A 21,177-nucleotide genomic window follows, 5' to 3' on the forward strand; every position below is an offset into this window, starting at 1 on the left:
CATGACCCTGAATTATAAAATAAATGATAACATCATGCATACCAATGCAGTGAGTTTTCCAGCCTCGCCTTCTCGTGCAGCTCCTAGGAGGAGTTCCTCAAGTTTTCTTTCTTGAGTCCTTTCCACAGCTAAATTGATTGATTGATATATAAATATAAAGAATAAATTGAAATAACATCCTTGTACAGGAAAGTTTATTTTATTGTTTGATTGCAATGACAAAATGAACCATTTTTGCAGATGTCCTTTCTCACACTCAGCTGTAGGTAACAGATTTAATATTTCCTATTCTTAAGGCCTCTTAACCTCTAGAACAATCTGGGCCAAGGCTAGCTCAGTCGAGAGCATCTGTTTTGCATACATAGAGCTCTTTTGATTCAGTCCCCAGTGTTACCAGTTAAGAAAGACCCAGTCAGCACAGCTTTGGGAATCTTATGCAGAAGCTGCACTGCATCTTTGGCTATCTGGACAGACAACCTGAATTTGCTTTTCTCTTGTGTCCAGATAAGGGTCAAAGAAACAGGCTCAGCACAAGCCATCTGTCTTTACAACCACATATTATATAGCATGCATCATCCATAAAGTGCAGCTTGAAATACTTTAATATGAATGTTAAATGTGTGTCATTAGTATCTGTTATTGCATACAGAGAAAGACAGTAACAAATCCCAACATGATCAATGATGTTACAGAGAACTGGAAATCCAAAGTACATGGAAATGCAGAACTGAGCAATTGCTACTATCATTAGTTTTTTGTGGGTTTTTCAGGCTATGTAGCCATGTTCTAGAAGAGTTTCTTCCTGACGTTTCATCAGCATCTGTGGCTGGCATCTTAGGAAAATGCTTGCCTGGAAAGGAGTTGGGTATGTATATACTGTGTGACCTGGAAAGGCAGGAGTTACTTGCATGTGTATTGTTCTGTTGCTAATGGCAGGCCTCAGGGTGGGAGGGTCTGCAAAAGAGGATTAGTATCTGCTTGATTAGTGCTCATTGTCTGCTGGGAAACCCCTGACCCTGGGAGATTTCTCATTTGCATTTGTTGAGTCTTCCTCTTGCTATTTTTCAGGACTGGTAGCCAAACTTTGTTTACTTTAAGGGTTTCCTCTTTCCTGTTGAAATTGTCCAGGTGTTTAAACAAGTGTATCCAGATCAGGCCAAAAACTCTATTTAGCTTAACCTACTCTCTTGACCAGTAGCTTCTAGGAATCACAGAGACATTAGGCAGGAAAGCTACAACTACTCTCTACTGTCTCTCCCTGCAAGACTGGTAATCAAGAGGAAAATGGAGGCTCAGTTTAGCTTTCAACGGACTTTACTGCTCTGAATGTGACCAATCCCCGCTTTTAATGCCATCTAAGCCATTACAGCCTATAATATAGACACAAATGTCATAATTCTGTCCCAGTAGCATGAAGTAGCATTTAAAGAAAGGACTTTGGTTGATGGATTTTTATTGCTGCTCTTATAGAAGCTAAGCAGCATCAGGCCTGAAAGTAACTTGGAAGAAAGATCTCAAGGAAATACCAAAGAAAGGCAATGGTAAGCCATCTCTGACTATTTATTGCCTTAAAAAAACTTATGAAATTCTTGGGGTTGCTGTAAGTCAACAGGAGACTTGAAGGCCCATATTACTACTACTCTAATGTTTTGGTTTTGCTGCTCTGTTTCTCCTTTTAATTACCTTTTTAATGTTTATTAGCTCTAAATTTCATTTTGCTGATTTCTGTCTATAGTATTTCTTTTTCTGTTAATTGTGCGGAACTGTTTGGAAAGATGAGATACAATGCTTTTAAATGAATACTTTTATGCTTTTCACTCATTTTTAATAGCTAAAGACAAGTTAACAGGGCCAATGCGATTTTAGGCTGCATCAATAGAAGTATAGTGTCTAGATCAAGAGAAGTAATAGTATCACTCTATTCTGCTCTGGTCAGGCCCCACCTGGAATATTGTGTCCAGTTCTGGGCATCACAGTTTAAAAAGGATGTTGAGAAACTGGAGCATGTCCAAAGAAGACTGACCAAAATGGTGAAAGGTTTGGAATCTATGCCCTATGAGGAACGACTTAGGGAGCTGGGGATGTTTAGCCTGGAAAAGAGAAGGTTAACAGGTGATATGATCGCCCTGTTTAAATATTTGAAGGGATGTCATATTAAGGAGGGAACTAACTTGTTTTCTGCTGCTCCAGAGACTAGGGCCCTGAGCAATGGATGCAAGCTACAGGAAAAGAGATTCCACCTCAACATTAGGAGGAACTTCCTGACAGTAAGGGCTGTTCGACAGTGGAACAAACTCCCTCGGAGTGTAGTGGAGTCTCCTTCTTTAAGAGGTCTTTAAACAGAGGCTGGATGGCCATCTGTTGGGGATGCTTTGATTTAGATTTCCTGCATGGCAGGGGGTTGGACTGGATGGCCCTTGCGGTCTCTTCCAACTCTGATTCTATTCTTATCTAATGTAAGTTTCTGGAGCTTTGGTCATCCACATGCTTTTGTAGTTCAGCTCCCAGAACCTTTACACAACATTATGAATTACAAAGGACATGTTTTAGTTCAAAATACCTGAAAGTGCCTTAAGCTAGTGATAGCCAAGTCTAGCCACGCTATCTACTCATTCTCATACCACTTATGGCAAGACTGAGCAATTGTTAAGGGGCTACACTGGGGCACTGCACCCCACAAAAATATTTTTCCCAGTGGGGACACAGAGTAATTTGACTATGTTTCCAAAATCTTGGTAGTCAATTTAGTCTGGGGGACTTTTTTTCTAACAGGAAATGATCTGATAGTCAGATTTAGGATCTAATTGTTTCTCAAAATATACCAAAATTGCCTCATACATCTGCTAGGGCATGTGGCAACAAAATACATTTTTTTTGGGGGGGGGGGGGAGCTGCCAGCCTGCACTTTCCCCATCTTAAGATGTACCATTTGATGGTCCATATTCTTTTAGGGCCCCTACAAGACTTTAATAATGTTTTATTTATAAACCGCTATTCCAAATAGATCATAGCGGTGTACAAGAAAATTATATAACAGTACAAGAAAAATCTACAATTAAGATACACTGTATCTTCAGGCCAGCCCCTGATGACGCTGGGCCGGCCTGCTCTCTCCCTCAACGGCCGAAAGATGACAGTTATGGAGGGAGGGCGCTCTGTCTTCAGGCCAGCCCCTGATGACGCTGGGCCGGCCTGCTCTCTCCCTCACTTTGACAAGTGAACCACCCAAACCTGTTGATTTCTTTGGTGTGCTGGCCATTTTTTGCTTGAAAAGTTTTGATTGAAAAATTGAAAATATGTTATTGGGGTCTGGAGGTTTTAGGGAAGCAAAGTGGGGCCCTATGAACACAACTGGCTGCACTTTCCCCACTCTAGGCACCAAAGATTATCAACCTTCGCCATGTACTCTGTTACTGATATGAAAACATGGTATACAAATTTAAGAGATTTCAGACAGATATGACTTCAACAGCTGTATGCACCCAATGAAACCTTTAGAAGTGACTTGAACAAGACTATGACCCAACTGGTTTGTTAGATACACCTATGTCTTCTCAGCCATTGATTGGCTGCAGGGATGCTTACTTTGTGATGCTCTTGAGCACCAAAGTAGGAAGGAGCAGTCTTACACTGAAGGGAGAGACTGTTTTTTCTTGTCTCCATGCTGAAAGCAGCCAGAGCAAGCCGGGTTACCCTTTTGACAGTGGCCTGGGGAGAGGGGGCTGCACTTGTTGGGCTCCCAAGTTCTGTACACTGGAAAAGCAAGAAATACTGTATATTTGGGAAACTCCTAAATGGTGTATATTAGGAAAGCATGCAAACTTAAGTAAAACCCTCTGCTACCTCCTGCAAGATCCTGCCTGCAAATGATAGAATCTAAGACTATTTTTTTAGCTCAGTATTTATTATTTCATATTTATTTCAAGTATTTATATTCTGCTTTTCTCCCACAATAGGATTCCAGATATGTAAAATGTATTATAATATGTTCTACATCATTTTTAGGACATATTGATAGTTAGGCCCCTCCCAGACTACCCAATTATAGCACTATGATTCCATGCCTGCACCCTGGGGAATATTGGGATTTGTACTGTAGTTTAATGAGGCAACAGAGCTATCCGGTTGAGAATTCCAGGGTTCCCTAGCATGCAGATGGCAATCACAGTGAAATCATAGTGCTAGTGTTGTGTGAAAGGACCCGTAATGTACCTGATTACATTGACTCTGTATATTCTGCATTAAATTTAAGTACTGTATTTAGTTTTAAATTTAAGAGACTATCTCTAATGCTTCATAAAGCATTCTGCAAGTGCTAACAGTTTTCCTTATTATCTGAGTGAAAGCAAATGGTGGTAAGGCCGCTCAACTCATGTCAGATTGTCAATGTGCACACAAATAGGTTTCAGCCATATGCATTATGATATAAACTAAGAAGTAGGATGCTTTGATCAAATTCTTTAAATAGGTCAGTTTGCAGGAATCTAGATGTATTTGTACACAAACATCCATAAGATTCAATTACAAGCATACCTAAGCTAACAAAGTCCATGACAAATGATCTCTTTTTAACAAAGTCTTTTTACATCTACACAACCTCCCCTTTCCTTCTTGTCCTTGTGTAGCTCTAAATTTTTTAGGAATAATGATGAAGGCCTACTGGAGAAACACAGACTTTCACTGTCAGGTTGTAGCATTCTTGTGGTAAATAATGTAATAAAAGCTTGAGCTGGGAAAGAATGGGATTCTACACTAGCTAAGCCTACTGTAGCCATGTGTGCCTTTCAGGAGGTTATCTACCACTTTTGGGATCTGTGGAAACTAGGGGAAATGTCTGAGGGGATCTGAATGAAGCTGATGATTGACAGTCAGTTTGGCATGTTGGGAACTGAGAGACTGATATGGAATGTGGGGTGAATGAGTGAGGATCAAGGTTGAGACAACAGTCAGGTTTGGAAATTAAGGAGTGGGATTTCAGAGTCTGAGTTAGTAGTTTTGGTACAAAAGAATGTGCGTGAGAGTGAAATGGTTGCTTAAATGTATTAAATTCTTAATTTATTTTCTTATGTTCACCTTCTGTTAAGAAAGCATTCTTTCCAGGAATGCTATCTCTCCATCTATCTCTATCTCATCTAATTTAATCTAATCCTAAATCTAATCCTAAATCTGATCCTACATCTAAATCCAATCTTAATCCTAGACCTAAATCTAATCCTAATGCTAGGTCTAAATCTGAATCTACATTTACATTTACATGTAAATCTAATTCCAATCTCAAATCTAATCCCAAATTCCCTTGTTGTTGTAGTGTGCCTCCATTGTTTCTGATTTATGGCGACCATAGGGTGAACCTATTATGGGGTTTCCTTGAGAGGATTTCTTCAGAAGTTTGCCACTGCCTTCCCCTGAAACTGAGAGCATGTGATTTGCCCATGGTCACGCAATGGGTTTCATGGGTGAGCTGGGAATTGAACCCTGGTTTCCAGAGTCATAGTCCAAAACTCAAAAAACTGTGCCACACCTTATCCATATCTATATTCAAGGACTGGATTTAGATACAGTGTTTTCAGTGGCAGCCAAGGATAAAGAGGGTTGATGTTCAATAGGGATTGAAGCTGAGTATGTAATAATCCACACAGGAACCTTGAGTGCATCTAATAGGTCCCATAGTTGGTGTCTACAGCAGTGGGAAAGGAGGAGGTTCTTACATTAATGGCAAAGGTGGAGAGAAGTGAAAGCCCTCGTTCTTGGTGATAGCAGTGCAATTTGTGCAAGTCTTCACATGTGGTGGCAGTGGTGATTTAGGCAGAGCCTTACATCTGGTAGGAAAAGTGATGGAATAATGGGAAGAAGCCTCACAATGCCTCTAATCACAATAACTGAATATGTAGTTTTTACTTCTGCCTTTGTATTTCAGGGATTTTCACTGGTTTCATTATTAGCTTTTATTGTGTTTTATTAATATAGCAATAGCATTTACATTTCTATACTGCTTCATACTGAACTAAGTAGTCTCTAAGCAGTTTACAACATATAAACTATTTGCCCCCAACAAGCTGGGTACTCATTCTAGCAACCAATGGAAGGATACAAGGCGGGATCAACCCTGGAGCCCAGGAATCAAACTCACAACCCTGTCTCTGCAATACTGGCTGCAGTACTAGCATTTAACCACTGGCAAGTTGAGTCATTTGGCTACAAAAATAGTAATAAATGAAGCAAACATATGTACCATAGAAGGTGGCCCTGTATCTAAAAAGGGCAACTAACTGTAGGAAGCCACTAGAAATCGCAGCTGTGTGCATTAGAATGCACTGCTGTACAAAATATGTAATTGACTTTATTATATAAACAGAATATACTGAAGATGAAGGCACTTTTGAGGTTGTCTGATCTGGTAAACTCCACTAAAATTGTATTGCATTTGACTGTCTGCAAACAAATTTCTACACAAAATCGCCGTGGTTTTAAGCATGTATCACACGGGGTAACTCATAATCTCTTCAGGAATGGTTCTATAGTCTCCAATTGCAATAACAGTGTCCAAATTGGGAAGCCTAAAATTCCCAATGTGCTAATGATGAACTTCTAGCAGAGCAATCTGATTTAAATGAGATGCTGGTTTACATGCAATACCATGTAATTACCTTTTTCTTGTCTGTCTGGTGCCATGGATAAATGAGTCCTACGTTCATTATGCATCCTTAGTGAATGGAGAATGATTACTTGGTGAATAACATGTTTACTAAGTGAGTAACAAATATGGGAGTTTCAGTTTTGCATTTCCAGGCTTTCTTAACATAATCTAATCCTTGATCACACTGTGAGTCCATACTAGCAAGCCAAAGTATGGATGTCACAGCAAGATGCAACCATAAGCAAACTGCTGGCATGCAGAGATTTACTATGGGAACCAGCCCCTCCCAAGCAGTTTTCTCTCCATCACCAAGATATTCCTTGTATCAAGAGAGAAAATTTTTATAGCAGGCTCTGATCAGGCCACACACATGTTCCATGCAGGCACAGTTTCAAGCAGCCTCTCTGAATGGCAATACATATTTAGTCACCTTGTCAAAATATTATCAAAGGAATAAGAGATCACCACTTTACATACTGAAGCTAGATTCTTCAGTTGAAGAGCATCTTTACTGGAATTCCAATTCTCTTACATTCATATTTGATACAGAATTGATACCTTCTAGCATCTCTCGTATTTCTTTATTGTGTGTAACATCTTTTGCAGTTTGCCCATTCCCATTAACAATGGAAGTATCAGCATCAGATTCCAAAAGTAGCAGAACCACCTCCTGAAAGACAAGTTCAGTATCCATTATCTATGGAGACCTCCCTGCTTTATCCAGATTAGGGTTTTTTTTCTTGTTTCGCTTTGCTTCATTTCACACATTCATTTTGCAAGTAAGGAAACTCTTGGGGCATTTTTAAGACTAACCAATTTATTTCAACTGTAAGCTTTCATCTTATGCATCTTAAGTCTCACTCTTGAGGAAAAGGCAGGATATAAAGTGACTGAGTGACTGATCTAAAAAAATGGACTAGCCCACAAAAACCTATGGCCTCATTCACACTACATAATAAACTGTTTTAAACCATTTTAAAGAGCCCTTGTTCACACTGGCGCCGAATTTCTCCAACGCAGTTTGAGGGGGGGCAGCACTAAACCCGGTTAAACCATTTCCCCCCAAATCCGAGGCATTTATCACATCTTTATAAATGATTCGATTCAACGCACGTGTGAACATGTTGATTGGATTCGGTTCCCTGTGATACGATCATCCTTGAGACATTGCACATGGAGACTCCATTTTTAATCGATCCAATTGTTAATGTGAACATGAAGTGGGTTAAATTGAAATGGGCAGGTTTGATCATGGCAACCAATAGTCTGAACATCTATTTGTGTCAATCACTCCATCGATTCGAAATGATCCAACACAAAAATATTATGTAGTGTAAATGAGGCCTATGCTGGAATGAATTGGTTAGTCTTAAAGATACCATACGATTCTTTCTTTCTTTTCATAATGAAAGCTCTTCCACTCTCTCTCTGAAAATTGTCATCTTGGAAAGAGAATGTCACATCAAGATTAACTGGAGGACATTTTGACAAGGTAACACAAAAACTTTGAAACAGGAAGTCAGAAAATGATACATTATCTATAATATTGTAATACAGAAAAGGCCATATGGACAAATGGTGTACCTCTGAACTTAAGTTCTATACACTAGACTAAACATGTTCATTTTACCTTGCGCCCAGTGAAGGCTGCACGATGCAGTGGAGTGTCTCCCATATCATTTAGAACATTTACATCAGCACCAGCCTATAAAGAGAGGTTGTTCAGTAGAGTTTGACATCCAAGTCAATACGTTACTAAAATAAGGTTGGTACAAATCAGTCACCCTGGTTGCATCCACACTGCAGAAATAATCCAGTCTGACACCGTTTTAACAGGCATGGTTCCATGCTATAGAATCCTGTGGTTCCAGAACTCTCTGACAGAGAAAGCTAAATATCCCCCAAAGTTACAACCCCAGAATTCCACTGCATTGAGCCATGAGTGTCAAACTGGATTATTTCTGCTGTGCGGATGCTGCCCAGGAGACCTAATATTTCAGTCCTTCTTCAAAAAAACCTTCTTAAGGCAAAGTAGGTCTTTTGGTATTCTGAATAGATAGAGGCTACCCAATCTGAAGTACTTACAGAGATCTGTTGAACTTTCATTTGAGGTCTAGATTCTGACCATTCATATAATGCAACTGTTTCAATGGCGGTTTCTTCTAATTTGGAATTTGTTTTACAGGGGATAATGTGAGGCAGCTTTAGTCTGCAGTGAAATATTTCTAAACAGTGAATTTAGGTAGTGTAGTTTATTTCAGGTGGCATTTACAAGGAATTCAATCTTTTCAGAAGGAAGTCAGTTTGACCACGCTCCTCTTTCCATGTCTATTTGCTTTTGCCTTCACAGCCATGCACAAGCTAATTTGGGCTCTAAGCTTTTCTGTATTGGGAAGATAACAATTCAGTGTGTCACTCTACCTCAGCATCACCTTTAATCCAGTTTGTTCAAATTGGCACCAGTTCAATTTTTCTCAAAAGGGTTACTAAGAGGTCACATCGAGCTAAACATCCAGCAGAACTAACTGGATTATGTGGTTTTAACAATTACATGGCCATACAGAATTCAAAATTAAGAGGCAGGAGGTTATTCCAGATGTCTGTGACAGGCTAAGGCTCCTGAGCTTCTGAGTGTTCCATCTTGGTTCCCTAGCTTTCAGACTCAGGAACTCGTGTTATTTATTTTACAGCACTAAATTTAGTGCTGAAAAACCTTTAACTAAACCAAGTGCTCTTGATGGTATAGAAATATTATGTAGAAAATAACAAGTTAAAGGTGATACCTCTAGCAAATTCTTGACAACACTGGTATGCCCAAAGTAGCATGCAAGATGAAGAGGAGTCCAGCCCAGGTTTGACTTGCTTGTGCCTAGAAGGTACAAATTAACATGGGTCAAATCAACACTGAATCATCTTTTCATGTAGTCAAGAACTGATACATCTAGGAAAAAGGAAAAGGATCCTTAAAGATTATCCAAGACACCAGTTTAGGATCACGTCTGACATGAACTATGTTTCTGCCACCCTTGAGAACAAGCTTCCTCAATTTGCTCAATCTACAACTTCCATTATTATCAACCAGCATCTGGAGGAAGCAGGTTGTGGAGGCTCTCTTTTAGTTAAACCTAGGAGGGACTGGGCTGGGGATGCTGTCATTCAGTTAAGCCAATCTCACATAATTATTGTTATAATGTAAGACATACAGACACTGTGTGATTCTTTTACTTACTCTAATTGTGTGGAACTTATGTTACATAAGCTTGTCTTCTAATGAGATGCATGTGTATAATTTTTTTCTTCTGAATTCTAGGATACATGCTTTTATGATCAAAACCCTTTTTTTCAGCAATACAATATTAGGCTTTTAGCATCAGGTGTTTTCAGATACTTTTCTGTTAGAATATAAAGTGAGGAGGCATAATGTACAACCAGCATGAGACTATTCAGTACTCTATAATACAAAAAGAGACTGCAAATAATTCTTAAGAGAGTCCTCTCAGAAGACAAGAATTGAACAAAATCTAAATGAAAATAGAACAAGGGTTTATGAACAGGACACAGCCATCTGTTCATTTCAGGCCAAGATAAAGGTAATTTGTACCAAACACTGCAGCTATTCTTAGCTTTGTTGTATAGCAGGAGGTTTTTCCTCTTCCATGTAAGACCTAATTCTTGGAGTGGTAATAAAGGGCTGTATCATTCAGAACGAAAAAACATGCATAATTAAACATCCTTCACGTTGGGAGCAGGTAGTACCCCTCCACATAGAAAACTAGAGCTGAGGAAGCAAAGTTCTAAACTCAACTCTCCCTAACTGATTTTCTATGTGCAACATATCTATAAAGATACAGCCTAGAAAGAGAAGCTGAGGCAAGTGAACAACCATAGCCATCTGATTGTCATGATTTCTGAGAACTATGGGAGTTGTTGACCAATATATCTGGAAGGTACCAGCATAGGGAAGGCTTTGTGAAGGCACAGGGGGGAAAGAACAGAGTTAAAACAGCTGTGTTTGCTTACTATTTACAAGAAAGTAGGTCATAGCCATCAAGTCATTTTTCAAATTGTAATTGATAATTTTGCTAATAGCAGAGCAACAGGAGCAGTATGACTTGCTGTTATTCTATAATTTTCTCTAAATAAGCTGTTTCCCACAAAGGACCTAAGCAGCTACACACCACGCTATATTTGGCTTGTAGTGTTCAAAATACTCGCGATATGCCAACACTGATACATTTTAAAATTCACCCAAGCACTGCCTGAAAGCTGCTTTTGCAGGCACTTCTAGAAAGAATAGAGTTCCAAGTATAGTATATGTATTTATTTTTTAATGTATAAATTGCACCTTTTCCCCATCAGATGCTTAAGGCAACACACAATAAAAAGGTGATAGATTTCATAAGCGACAAGGAAGCACAAAGTTCACTAGGGCAATGAAAATTATTCTATAAAATTTGAGCAGAGTTAAGATTAACACTGTACAGCAGGGTGGACAACGTCACACATCTGGGATTTGCACATGCCCTCTGCCAGGCCTCAAAGAGCTGCCCTACTCTCTGCACCCCTCACCCTCATTTCCCCCCTCTTTGACTGAACATGGCTCCCTGTGACCTCTGTGGATGTGGGAGACAATTTCACTATGTTTCAGGTCCAGGAATGGGGCCTTTTTTAAAACCAAAATTGAGAGTCAGGTATGAAAAAAGCTCCCTTGGGTGTAAAACATTTGGCATGACAATTACCGCATCACATCCTAGAGTAGGGATGGGCAACTGCTTGGGAACCAGGACTAGTTTCCCCCTTGCCAGTCACCCCCCCCCCCCCCCCCCCCCCGTGGGCCACACCCTCACAACAAGCCTGAATACTTCTATTTTTCTCTACAACCTTTCTCAAAATGGTGACAGGAAGTTATCCTATTGCCATTTCAAGAGGAACTGAAGAGAAAAACAGAGGTATTTTGGGATAACAGAAGGTTCCAGAGTACTTATGTGGAAGGTAAATCCACGTTTTCACACACTGAGGTGGGTAGCTCTGCATGTTCTTGGTGCAAAAAATGCCCCTGAAACATGCCAAAAATTATTTAAAATATTCATGGGCTTAGGGAGGTGAGGGCTGATGGGGGCATAAAAATGGGCTGTGCATGGGTTGCAGGTGACAATTTGCCTACCCCACCCTAAAGGGTGCAAGAGGCTTATTTCAGTTTTTTGGAAATTTCAGCAATTTTGAGGCTTCATGTGGCCCATAGATCCTAGCTTCCACACTCGTTGCTATATAGCACCAGAGCATTTTATCAAATTAAAAAGACAAGCAGGAGAGAGCAATATTTACTGCCCATCGAAACCAAAACTAGGAAACAGCCAATCTCATCTCCCTTGGAAGCAGGTTCCACAACTGAGGTGCTGATGTCTCTCAAGCAACTTTGTCTCCACACAAAAATGGCTACAATGAAACCTCTCTCCATTTCCCAGGTATAATCTGATAGGTAATCCTTACTAACCTTTGCAGTTGATGTTAAAGGTAACCTCTCCCTTATCCATGGCTTCAAAAAGTTGCCGGACTTCTTCACTTTTTCCGTTTCTTGCACTATGGAGAAGCTGCTGCTCTGCTTCTGTGTTCATCTCTGCAGAAATACAGATGCAATTTCATTGTATTTATCTGAAAAATTTACAGCCTAATTTTCCATTAAATTAGTGCTTAAGGCAGCTATCATTCACAAACAAGACAGCTCTCAAAACAGTGCTCAGGATATGTGGCACATACAAACAGCTACAAAACCAAACCCCAAATACAGAAACAGTATTAGATAATTATGACATCAGAGTTCGTTGAATGTATTAAGATTAATAAAGAGTTCACTCCATTAGAATTTGTCTTCATCTGATATGGTGGAAACTAAAGAGAAGCAACCAAAGAAGTAGTACTGTGAGTCTGCTAGAACAGGAAATATTAAGCAAGAGCAATGAGGCAATAACTGCACAGAACTATTTCTCAGCAGGATAGTTGGGATCTAGTTGGAATCTAGAAACAAAACTCTGGCTGCACACATCTATTGATGCCAATGGTTGCCTAGTTAAAATAGAGCATTTAGATCTAGTTCTATGAACCAAGAAGTTCATAAGTAGTCACACATTCATGACACAATAATGCCCACGAAAGCAGGAGGAAAGACTGTTTTAGACCCAGCAGTAGCATGGCATATGTCCTCATTCAGGTTCACTTCACAGACTTGGCCTGAAATGTTGCCACTGGAAAGGTATTTGTAAACAGTGCAACTGGAATGTCATCCATCCTCTCAGAAGTATCACTCAGATACTGTAGATTCAGATACTTAACTGTCAGGCCTCAGATATGTGTTGCAGCAGACCTAGCATAAACACAGAAATTAATCTCTTCATTCTGATCCAAAATTTTTAGAATTAGCATGAGCAACCTGAACTGGTGTCTATGTGTGTGTGCCTCCAAGTCACCTGCCAACTTATGGTGGCTCCATGAACTTCATAGGGCTTTCTTAAGCAAGGAATACTCTAAGGTGGTTTGCAAGTATATAGGCAATAATATAGCCTGGTATTCATTAGTGGTCTCCCATCCAAATATTAACCAGAGCTTACCCTGCTTAGATTCAAAGATCAGACAAAGTCTGGTGTCTTTAGAATAATTTAGGCTTGTAGCCTAAACTAGTTAAATAATGCATGACTGATTGGTTTGCTAAATGAAATTCTCAGTTGTGCAAGAATATCAGTTGGTGAGCAGTATCTGAGCGAGATAGCTGCTTAAATGAATGAACTATGAGTTTATCTGGATGAAAGTCCCATTACACAAATCACTTGAAGCAGAAAGTTTAAATACACCCATTTATATTATTTAGGGAGGCTTGCTTAATAAAGTGTAAAAAGCAATAGACACAGCTATATTTTAGCATCTTGAAATACTGTTAAGTGTCTTAACATTCTGGAGTATTAATGTTACCTTTCTCCTTTCCCCATTAATTCCTTAAGAATTCACAAGACAACAGCACATTTTAAGCAGGAAATCTGGAAAGTAGTGGGAGAACCATGTCTGATGCAAAATCATAAAGGGCTCAACAGAGCAGCTACAATTAAGCCTCATGCTTCCAGAGCCTGAAGGCAAGCCACATCTCTTTTTTTTAAAGTTAAAAAACCCCATCACAAGATAGACAAAAATCTTATGCCACTCAAAAGATAGAATTTTAAAAAAAATCTAGAAGAGATACTTCAAGGAATAACAAGCATCTTATGGCATCTCAAAAACCTAACAGGTTTTCTTTGCCACATATTATTGTGGCCTGCACCCAACTTCATCAGTGTAGACCCCTACTCATTTAAGATGACACAAAAATATCTGTTAATTCATAGAACTCATCTACCCACTTCTTTATCAGGAGCAGGAAATAAACAGTGCAGTTCTAAGTATTGTAAGTGATTTCAGTTAGCAAAACATGAACAAAGCCATCGTGTCTTGCATTAGACATTCCACAAGTATCTGGCAGAGAAAAAATAAATTGACTTTTAGTGTGATCTTGCAGGGCTATAAGAGCTACTGGTTCAAGCACTGGACTACAACTCTGGAGGATCATGGTTCAATTCCCTGCTTGGTCATGGAAACAAATTGGGTGACTTTGACATGGACTGTATATACTCATGTATAAGTCTAAAATTTTAGTCAAAATATCGACCCAAAAAAGCTGGTTTGACTTATCCATGGGTGAGTGTATGTACAGTACTGTACTTTAACTCTTATCAAAATAGAAACTATCCCCTTTTATGGGGAGTGAATGGTGAGAGTTTAGTCCATCCTGGGAAAACCTAAAAGAAGCACCAGCCCCCTCTGCTTCCTCCATTGCTGCTATGCTTCTGACCTTCTTTAAAGCCTGGATGGGAAAATGGTGGTGTTCTTTGGCATCGTTTTTTCTTTGCTTTGTCCTTTATATCTCTTGTTACATATCCTTAAGTTTTACCCTCGACTTATCCACGGATCATATGAAAATCCTTAATTTTGGCCACAAAACTTGCCCTCAACTTCTACATGACTTTGACTTATAGTCGAGTATATATGATAATACCCTCTCAGCTCCAGAAAATGCAGTGACAGGTTCACCTTAGGGTTGCCATAAGTCAGAAACAACCTAAAAGCACACAATAACTGTCAGGAAAAAGCCACATGGGATATATAGTCACAAGAAATATAATATGTATATGAATGTATTTGAAAGTAACATGACACAGCAAAAGTTATTGAATTGTCACACAGGTGTTGTAAGTAATGTATTTAGAAGGTCCTGAAAGCCAAGGACATATGAGGCAATGACAAAGTGAAAAGATGCAAATTGATATCACCTGAGAGTCATTGAGTGGACAGTAATGTATGATGCAATGTGAGGGCTAGATTGAGCCAAGTATGGTATGTCAATCATAATGTATGTACACGCCCAGGAGGTGGCAACTGTATAATGAATAGCAAGACAAATGTCTATATAAGCAATAATGTTTGACAATATTTTTGTGGGTATTGAGGAGTATAGTAGTGTGAGTTTTGTGAGTAGTGGATTGTTTTGTGCATACTGTATATATTAGAATAAAAGTAGATCTTTTTTAAAGAAGACTACTGTGTTGACTGGTGTCTTGAGAGCTGAACAAGAACCAGCAGACTGCAGAGAAGATTGGAAGACATCTTCAGCCAATTCTCAGAGCTACTGGTCAAACTGGTTGTTCTTCCGCTGACCAGGGTGGTGAGAGTGAAAGCCAGAAGAAGAGCTGCAACTCCCATCATCCCTAACAATAACAACAAGTAGGGCTATACTATACCTGACATAAGACTCCAAAATCTGTTCTACTTTCTTGAAATGGTTTAAATCAGCAGGCAATAATTCAGATGATCTTTTTAAAATTATTTCATATTGAGCTGGGCTAGATCAGATCAATGGCTTATCAAGCCCAGTGTCCCATTCCCCTAGGGGCCACCCACATGTTACAGAGCACCCATAAGCAGAAAGCAAACATACACTTTGGTATCCACTGGGGTTTTGTTCCAGAATCCCCTGTGGATACCAAAATCCATGGATGTTCAAATCCCATTATATACAATGGGGTAGTAAAATGGTGTTCCTTAATATAAAATGGCAAAATCAAGGTTTGCTTTTGGGAATTTATGTATTTTTTTAATATTTTCAAGCCATGGATGGTTGAATCTGTGGATAAGAAATCTGTTGATTTGAAAGACTGACTAAATATATATTTCAAGCTTGGATGGTTGAATCTGTCAATACAGAGGGCCAACTGTAGTAATGTCCTCCCTCTTGTACTCTGCAGCTACTGGAACTGAGCAGCATACAATCTCCAATATTGAAGGTGATGCACAGCTATCACAACTAAAAACTAATGATAAAAGCATATCTATTTAATATCCCCATTTTTCCCCCAAGGCATCTCACAACATAGATTAAATCAAAATACAACTAAAAACAGTTTTAAAAATTCAAACAAACATTAAGCCAACTACTCTATTAAAAACAGTATTAATTAAAAACATTCCAAAGCATAAAACATGAAAATTAAGACAAAAATATAATGTGTTCTTGTATATGCACAAGCACGCTCTCTCACTGAAAAGGTCTTCTACAGCAATCAGCTAATGACCAAACTCCTATTTAAATAAAAAGGTCTTTGCCTGCCAGCAGAAGGAGTGCAGAGAGGGGCCAGCTAGCCTTCTGTGGGAGGGAATTCCATGGCCTGAGAGTAGCCACCAAGAAGGTCTCATGCTGTCATAAAATGTGCCTGTGATGACGGTGGGATCAAAACAAGGAGGCAAATAAGGGCAATACCTCCACAAGTGACCATTCTATCTCCCATCTAAAGTCTATAAATTTCTGTGATTTAAGGCATGTCAAAGTTAAATGGCCATAGCATGACCAATATGGACACAGATCACAAATACAAGAGAGAAAGGTGTGAATGATCTTAAATGTCTGAATTTGCCAGTAATAAATTTCAGTAAATGTCGAGTGTCATAAACAAATAGTGAAGAAGAACTAAAGTTTGTAAAATACAGTCGACTCTCCATATCCACAGATTTTTTAATGCATGAATTCGAGCATCCACGGATTCAAAATATTTAAAAAAAAACAAAAGCAAAAAGCAAACCTTGACTTTCTCTGAAAGAATATCTCTGAACTATAACGAAAGTTGATTACTTTTTAAAAGTTTCATGTTACACTCTGCTTGTACAATTACAATGTAGAAAAATAGCCTATATAACTAAAAAGTGATGGATGGCTCTTAAGGACATGGGAGTCCCATCACATCTGACAGTCCTGATGACAAATCTGTACTTAGGAACCTACTGTTAAAACAAAATATAGAAAAATGCAATGGTTCCCAATTGGCAAAGGGGTCAGGCAAGGCTGCCTTCTATCACCCTATTTGTTCAACTTGTATGCAGAAAACATAATACAAAGAGCAGGTTTAGACTCAAAAGGAAGAGGGGTAAGCTATGAGGAAGAAATATCAACTATCTAAAATATGTAGAGGACACTATACTACTAGCAGAAAACATTGCAACTTGGAAAAATTACTAAGGATGGTCAGAGAAGAAAGTGCAAAGGCAGGTTTAATGCTGAACATAAAGAAAATAAAAATAATGGCCACAGAGGATCTACATACATTCAATCTAGACAATGAGGAAATCGAAATAAAGAGAGCCCATACCTTGGATCAAACCATGTTCAGAATGGCGACTGAAGACAAGAAATCTGAAGAAGACTAGGAATGGAAAGGGCAGCTATGAAAGAACTAGACAAGAGCCTAAAGTGTAAAGATATACAACGGAGCACTGAAGTCAGAGCCATTGTATTCCCTATCGTCATTTCCAGATGTGAGAGCTGGACACTGAAGAAAGCCATTAAGAAGTACAGTGGATCCTTGTTATACGCTGGGGTTTGGTTCCAAGATCCCCCGTGTATAACAAAATCCGTGTATGCTCAAGTCCCATTAAATATAATGACATAGCAAAATGGTGTCCCTTAGAAAAAATGGAAAATCAAGGTAAATTTATACTTTTTTGGAACATTTTCAAACCGTGTATGCTTGAATCCGTGTATAAAAAATCCGTGTATAAGAAGGGCTGACTGTAAATCAACTCATTTGATATGTGGTGCTGGAGAAGAGTGCAGAGGATACTGTGGACAACCAAAGAGGCAAACAAGATCAAGTGCGATCTTTCCGTGGGAGCCAAGATGATCAAACTGATCTGGGAAGAATTTACTCCAGCCGCAGAAGACTAGATTACAGTCATCCCTCCACATTTGCGGCTTTGATATTTGCGGCTTTGATTATTCACAGATTTCATTAATACATTCTCTTTAGGAATCTCTAGGTCCTCCAGTGCAACTCTGTGGTCAACTTTAACTAAAAGTTGCACTGAAAGACCATTTGTAGCTATTCCAGTGCCATTCTATGGTCAGTGTATGTTGGACATTGACCACAGAGTTGCACTGGAGGACCTAGAGGCCTGTTACAGACTGCCAAAATAAAGCTGCTTCGGGTCTCTTTGGAGGTATGCTATTTAAATGATGCATGGGTCCTAAGAGTCTGGAGGTCGCACCAAAGCCACACTCCATTCCTAAGCACTGGAGTGCAGCTTTTGGTGCAGCTTCTGGATTCTTAGGATGCATGCATCATTTAAATAGCATACCTCCAAAGAGACCCGAAGCAGCTTTATTTTGGCAGTTTGTAACAGGCCAGAGATTCCTAGAGAGGTGTCCTCTCAGGTAAAAACAGTGTTTTTTGTTATTTGCGGTTTTTTCCATATTCACAGGGGTCTTGTTCCCCTAACCCTAGCGAATATGGAGGGACAACTGTAGTTGCAACTTCCCAGAGGGCCTTGTTCTCTGCCGCTCCGGAATTGTGGAATGACCTGCTGGAGGAGCTCCATCTTATTACCATTCTAGATGCCTTCAAGAAGGCTGTTAAGAAGGCCTTCCCCGACTGACCTCCTGGAGTAAGATAGCCATATCTATCCTTAATGACCCCACTCCATCTAACTATCACAGAGCACGTTTTCAATGTGTTTATTTTAATTGTTGAATTTTGTATTGATTTTATAGGGAGAAGGGTTTAGGATTTAATTGTATTTTTATTGTTTTTGTGATTTTTTAAATGTTGCAATCCTGCCTCAATCCATAGAGAGAGGAGGGAAATATAAATAAACCATATTATTATTGAGGTTGTTGTACTTCGGCCACACCATGAGAAAGCATGACTCATTAGAAAAGACAATAATGCTAGGAAAGGTAGAGGTAGTAGGAAAGAGAGGAAAGCCAAACGCCTGATGGACAGACTTAACCAAGGAGGTCACGAGCCTGAATTTAGAGGACCTAAGCAGGACAGTGGAGGACAGGGGGTCTTCCAGATTCTCATCCATAGGGTCACCATGAGCTGGAGTTGACTTGAGGGTACTTAACAACAAATAATGTTTTCTCCTTCACATACATGCTTCATTACAGTTCCTATTGGCACATAGGCTCAAACTACACTCCATCAACCAGTTTGAAATTTCGGGAACTCACTGGATTATTCTTTATCCATTCTTACAGAATCACTGCTTCCAACATCGTTCTAAACCGGTTCCATTTCAAAGCAGCTTTTTTAAAAAGAGTATGTTATAATGTTATAATAACTCCATGATGACAAATCAACAACAACAAAATGTCTGGCCCTGGAAGCATCCAGGAGTGGCAGTTTTTGCATACAGGCATGAGATTGTCCCCTTAAACCCCAACCTGCCCTAAAATGTAAACCTAGAAATTTATATCCTGACCCTTCCAGCTTTGCAACCTTGGGCAATTTCCAGGTAATTGCTAGAGATGAAAAAATTGGACAAACAAAGCAAAGTTGCCTACCACAAGACTACAGGATCTGTGATTGAAATGTGATAGAGTCAGACTTCTACCCCAACTGTACAAGTGCACAATGTAAATTCATTTTGTGTAACTATTCTCACACAAACCTATTTACCAAAATAGAGTAGTTGTCATCCTGTTAGTCACACACACACACACATACACACACAGGTGTAACTAAACATTATGCCTGCAGTATTGCAACAACTAAAACTAACTTTTTAGGTTGCTGCAGAGGGAGAAATTCAGTGCTTCCATCATTTAATGGTCAAAAGCTTTGTGAGACCCACCTTCCTTCTGCATCCTCCCAAAACTTCTGAACAAGACATTTAGGGCCAGCCGCCAGGAGATCTGAAAGACTGCCTCCTGCCATGAGCCTACCCCAAATTTGCGACCCTTGGAGGTGTCCTGTTGGATGCCTAACACCTTGCAATGTTAGGTTAGTATGTGCATGTAAAAGGGCTTTCTCTATAGCAGCACTTGGACTGTGCAATTCCCTACCAAAAGAAATTGTAGTCTGGCTTCATCTGGGCTGAGCTTCCAGCAGGCAGCTAAAACAGTGTTGTTCCACCTGGCCTTTGATGTCTGAAACTGCTCTGTTTTAATAGTTTATTTTAAAATTATATTTAAGGATTGTTATTAGGCGATTTTTAAAGATGTCTGAAAATAGCATTTTAGTGTGTTTTTACTTTTAAAAATCTTTGTACTGTTTTAAATATTCTTTCGCTTGTGGTGTATCACCTTGGGACCCCCTGTGAATTATTATTTAAATTATTTAAATATTTTAAATAATAAATAAGTATCAAGTCAGCAAAATGAATCATGTGGTTTAGAAGTATCTACAATGACCAGCAGCAGCCTGCATGGTTTCAGGCAGAATCCTTAAAGATACCAGGGACAGAAGCTGGGATTTCCTGCACTGAAAATATATGCTCTGTGAGAGAACTCTAGAATCTCACATTTCTTGCCGTTCCTCTGTCCCTTGGCTTCATTGCCACCCAACATTATTTGGTAAGCTCTTTATGAGTTTCGTCAAGGTTTGCACAATGACCTTTAGATCTGGGGGTAGTAGTGACAGCTTTTATGCATTGTTCTAAAGCAGATTCCATTGATTTCTTTATCTTGAAAGCTGGTAGTTCAGGGTTTCTGTATAATTAACGTATGCTGGCCCTGCCACGATTATACTTCCCGGAAATGGCTTAAAACATTTCTGCTATGAAATTCCATTGTATGCTTTTGGAATATTGCATGCAATTGCAGATTGCAAAATTTAATTGAGCATTTTTTGTGCTCAGCAGTAAACTGTGAAGTCTTCTCTTGTCACTGAACACAAGGCTAAAAATCTGATTTTTAAAAAGTACATGTTTTCAGTTGCAACACAATCCAACATTTGTTTATAGCATTATTTCTAGCCTGAATGAGTTTTAGCTGAGACCAGTAGGGCAGTAGCATATGTAGGCAAACAACTTAACAATATATATATTTGTGTATATGCACACAACAGCAGCAGCAACTATTAGCATGATTGCAATCCTATAGAGTTGTTGTTGTTGCGTGTGCCTTCAAGTAATTTCTGACTTATGGTGACCCTAAGACTCATGGAGTTTTCCTGGCAAGTTTTTTCAGACGT

General features: G+C 39.3%; 2 protein-coding genes across 5 annotated transcripts in view; one reads left to right on the forward strand and one right to left on the reverse strand.

Moving 5' to 3' along the window:
* The window catches only part of LOC121917438 (oxysterol-binding protein-related protein 1-like), a 102,243-nt gene that overhangs the window by 68,685 nt on the left and 12,381 nt on the right, over positions 1 to 21,177 (reverse strand). For all 4 annotated transcript variants that reach the window (XM_042443404.1, XM_042443408.1, XM_042443407.1 and 1 more), the window contains exons 2-6: positions 12,132 to 12,254; positions 9,421 to 9,506; positions 8,268 to 8,342; positions 7,196 to 7,307; positions 43 to 128 (exon numbers count right to left, since the gene is read on the reverse strand). In XM_042443404.1, the coding sequence (XP_042299338.1) occupies positions 43 to 128; positions 7,196 to 7,307; positions 8,268 to 8,342; positions 9,421 to 9,506; positions 12,132 to 12,254 (482 nt within the window). The remainder of the gene's footprint in view (positions 1 to 42; positions 129 to 7,195; positions 7,308 to 8,267; positions 8,343 to 9,420; positions 9,507 to 12,131; positions 12,255 to 21,177) is intronic.
* The window catches only part of LOC121917440 (protein IMPACT-like), a 97,732-nt gene that overhangs the window by 29,065 nt on the left and 47,490 nt on the right, over positions 1 to 21,177 (forward strand). The window lies entirely within an intron of this gene.

The sequence above is a fragment of the Sceloporus undulatus genome, unplaced genomic scaffold, assembly GCF_019175285.1.
Source record: "Sceloporus undulatus isolate JIND9_A2432 ecotype Alabama unplaced genomic scaffold, SceUnd_v1.1 scaffold_18, whole genome shotgun sequence".
NCBI lineage: Eukaryota > Metazoa > Chordata > Lepidosauria > Squamata > Phrynosomatidae > Sceloporus > Sceloporus undulatus.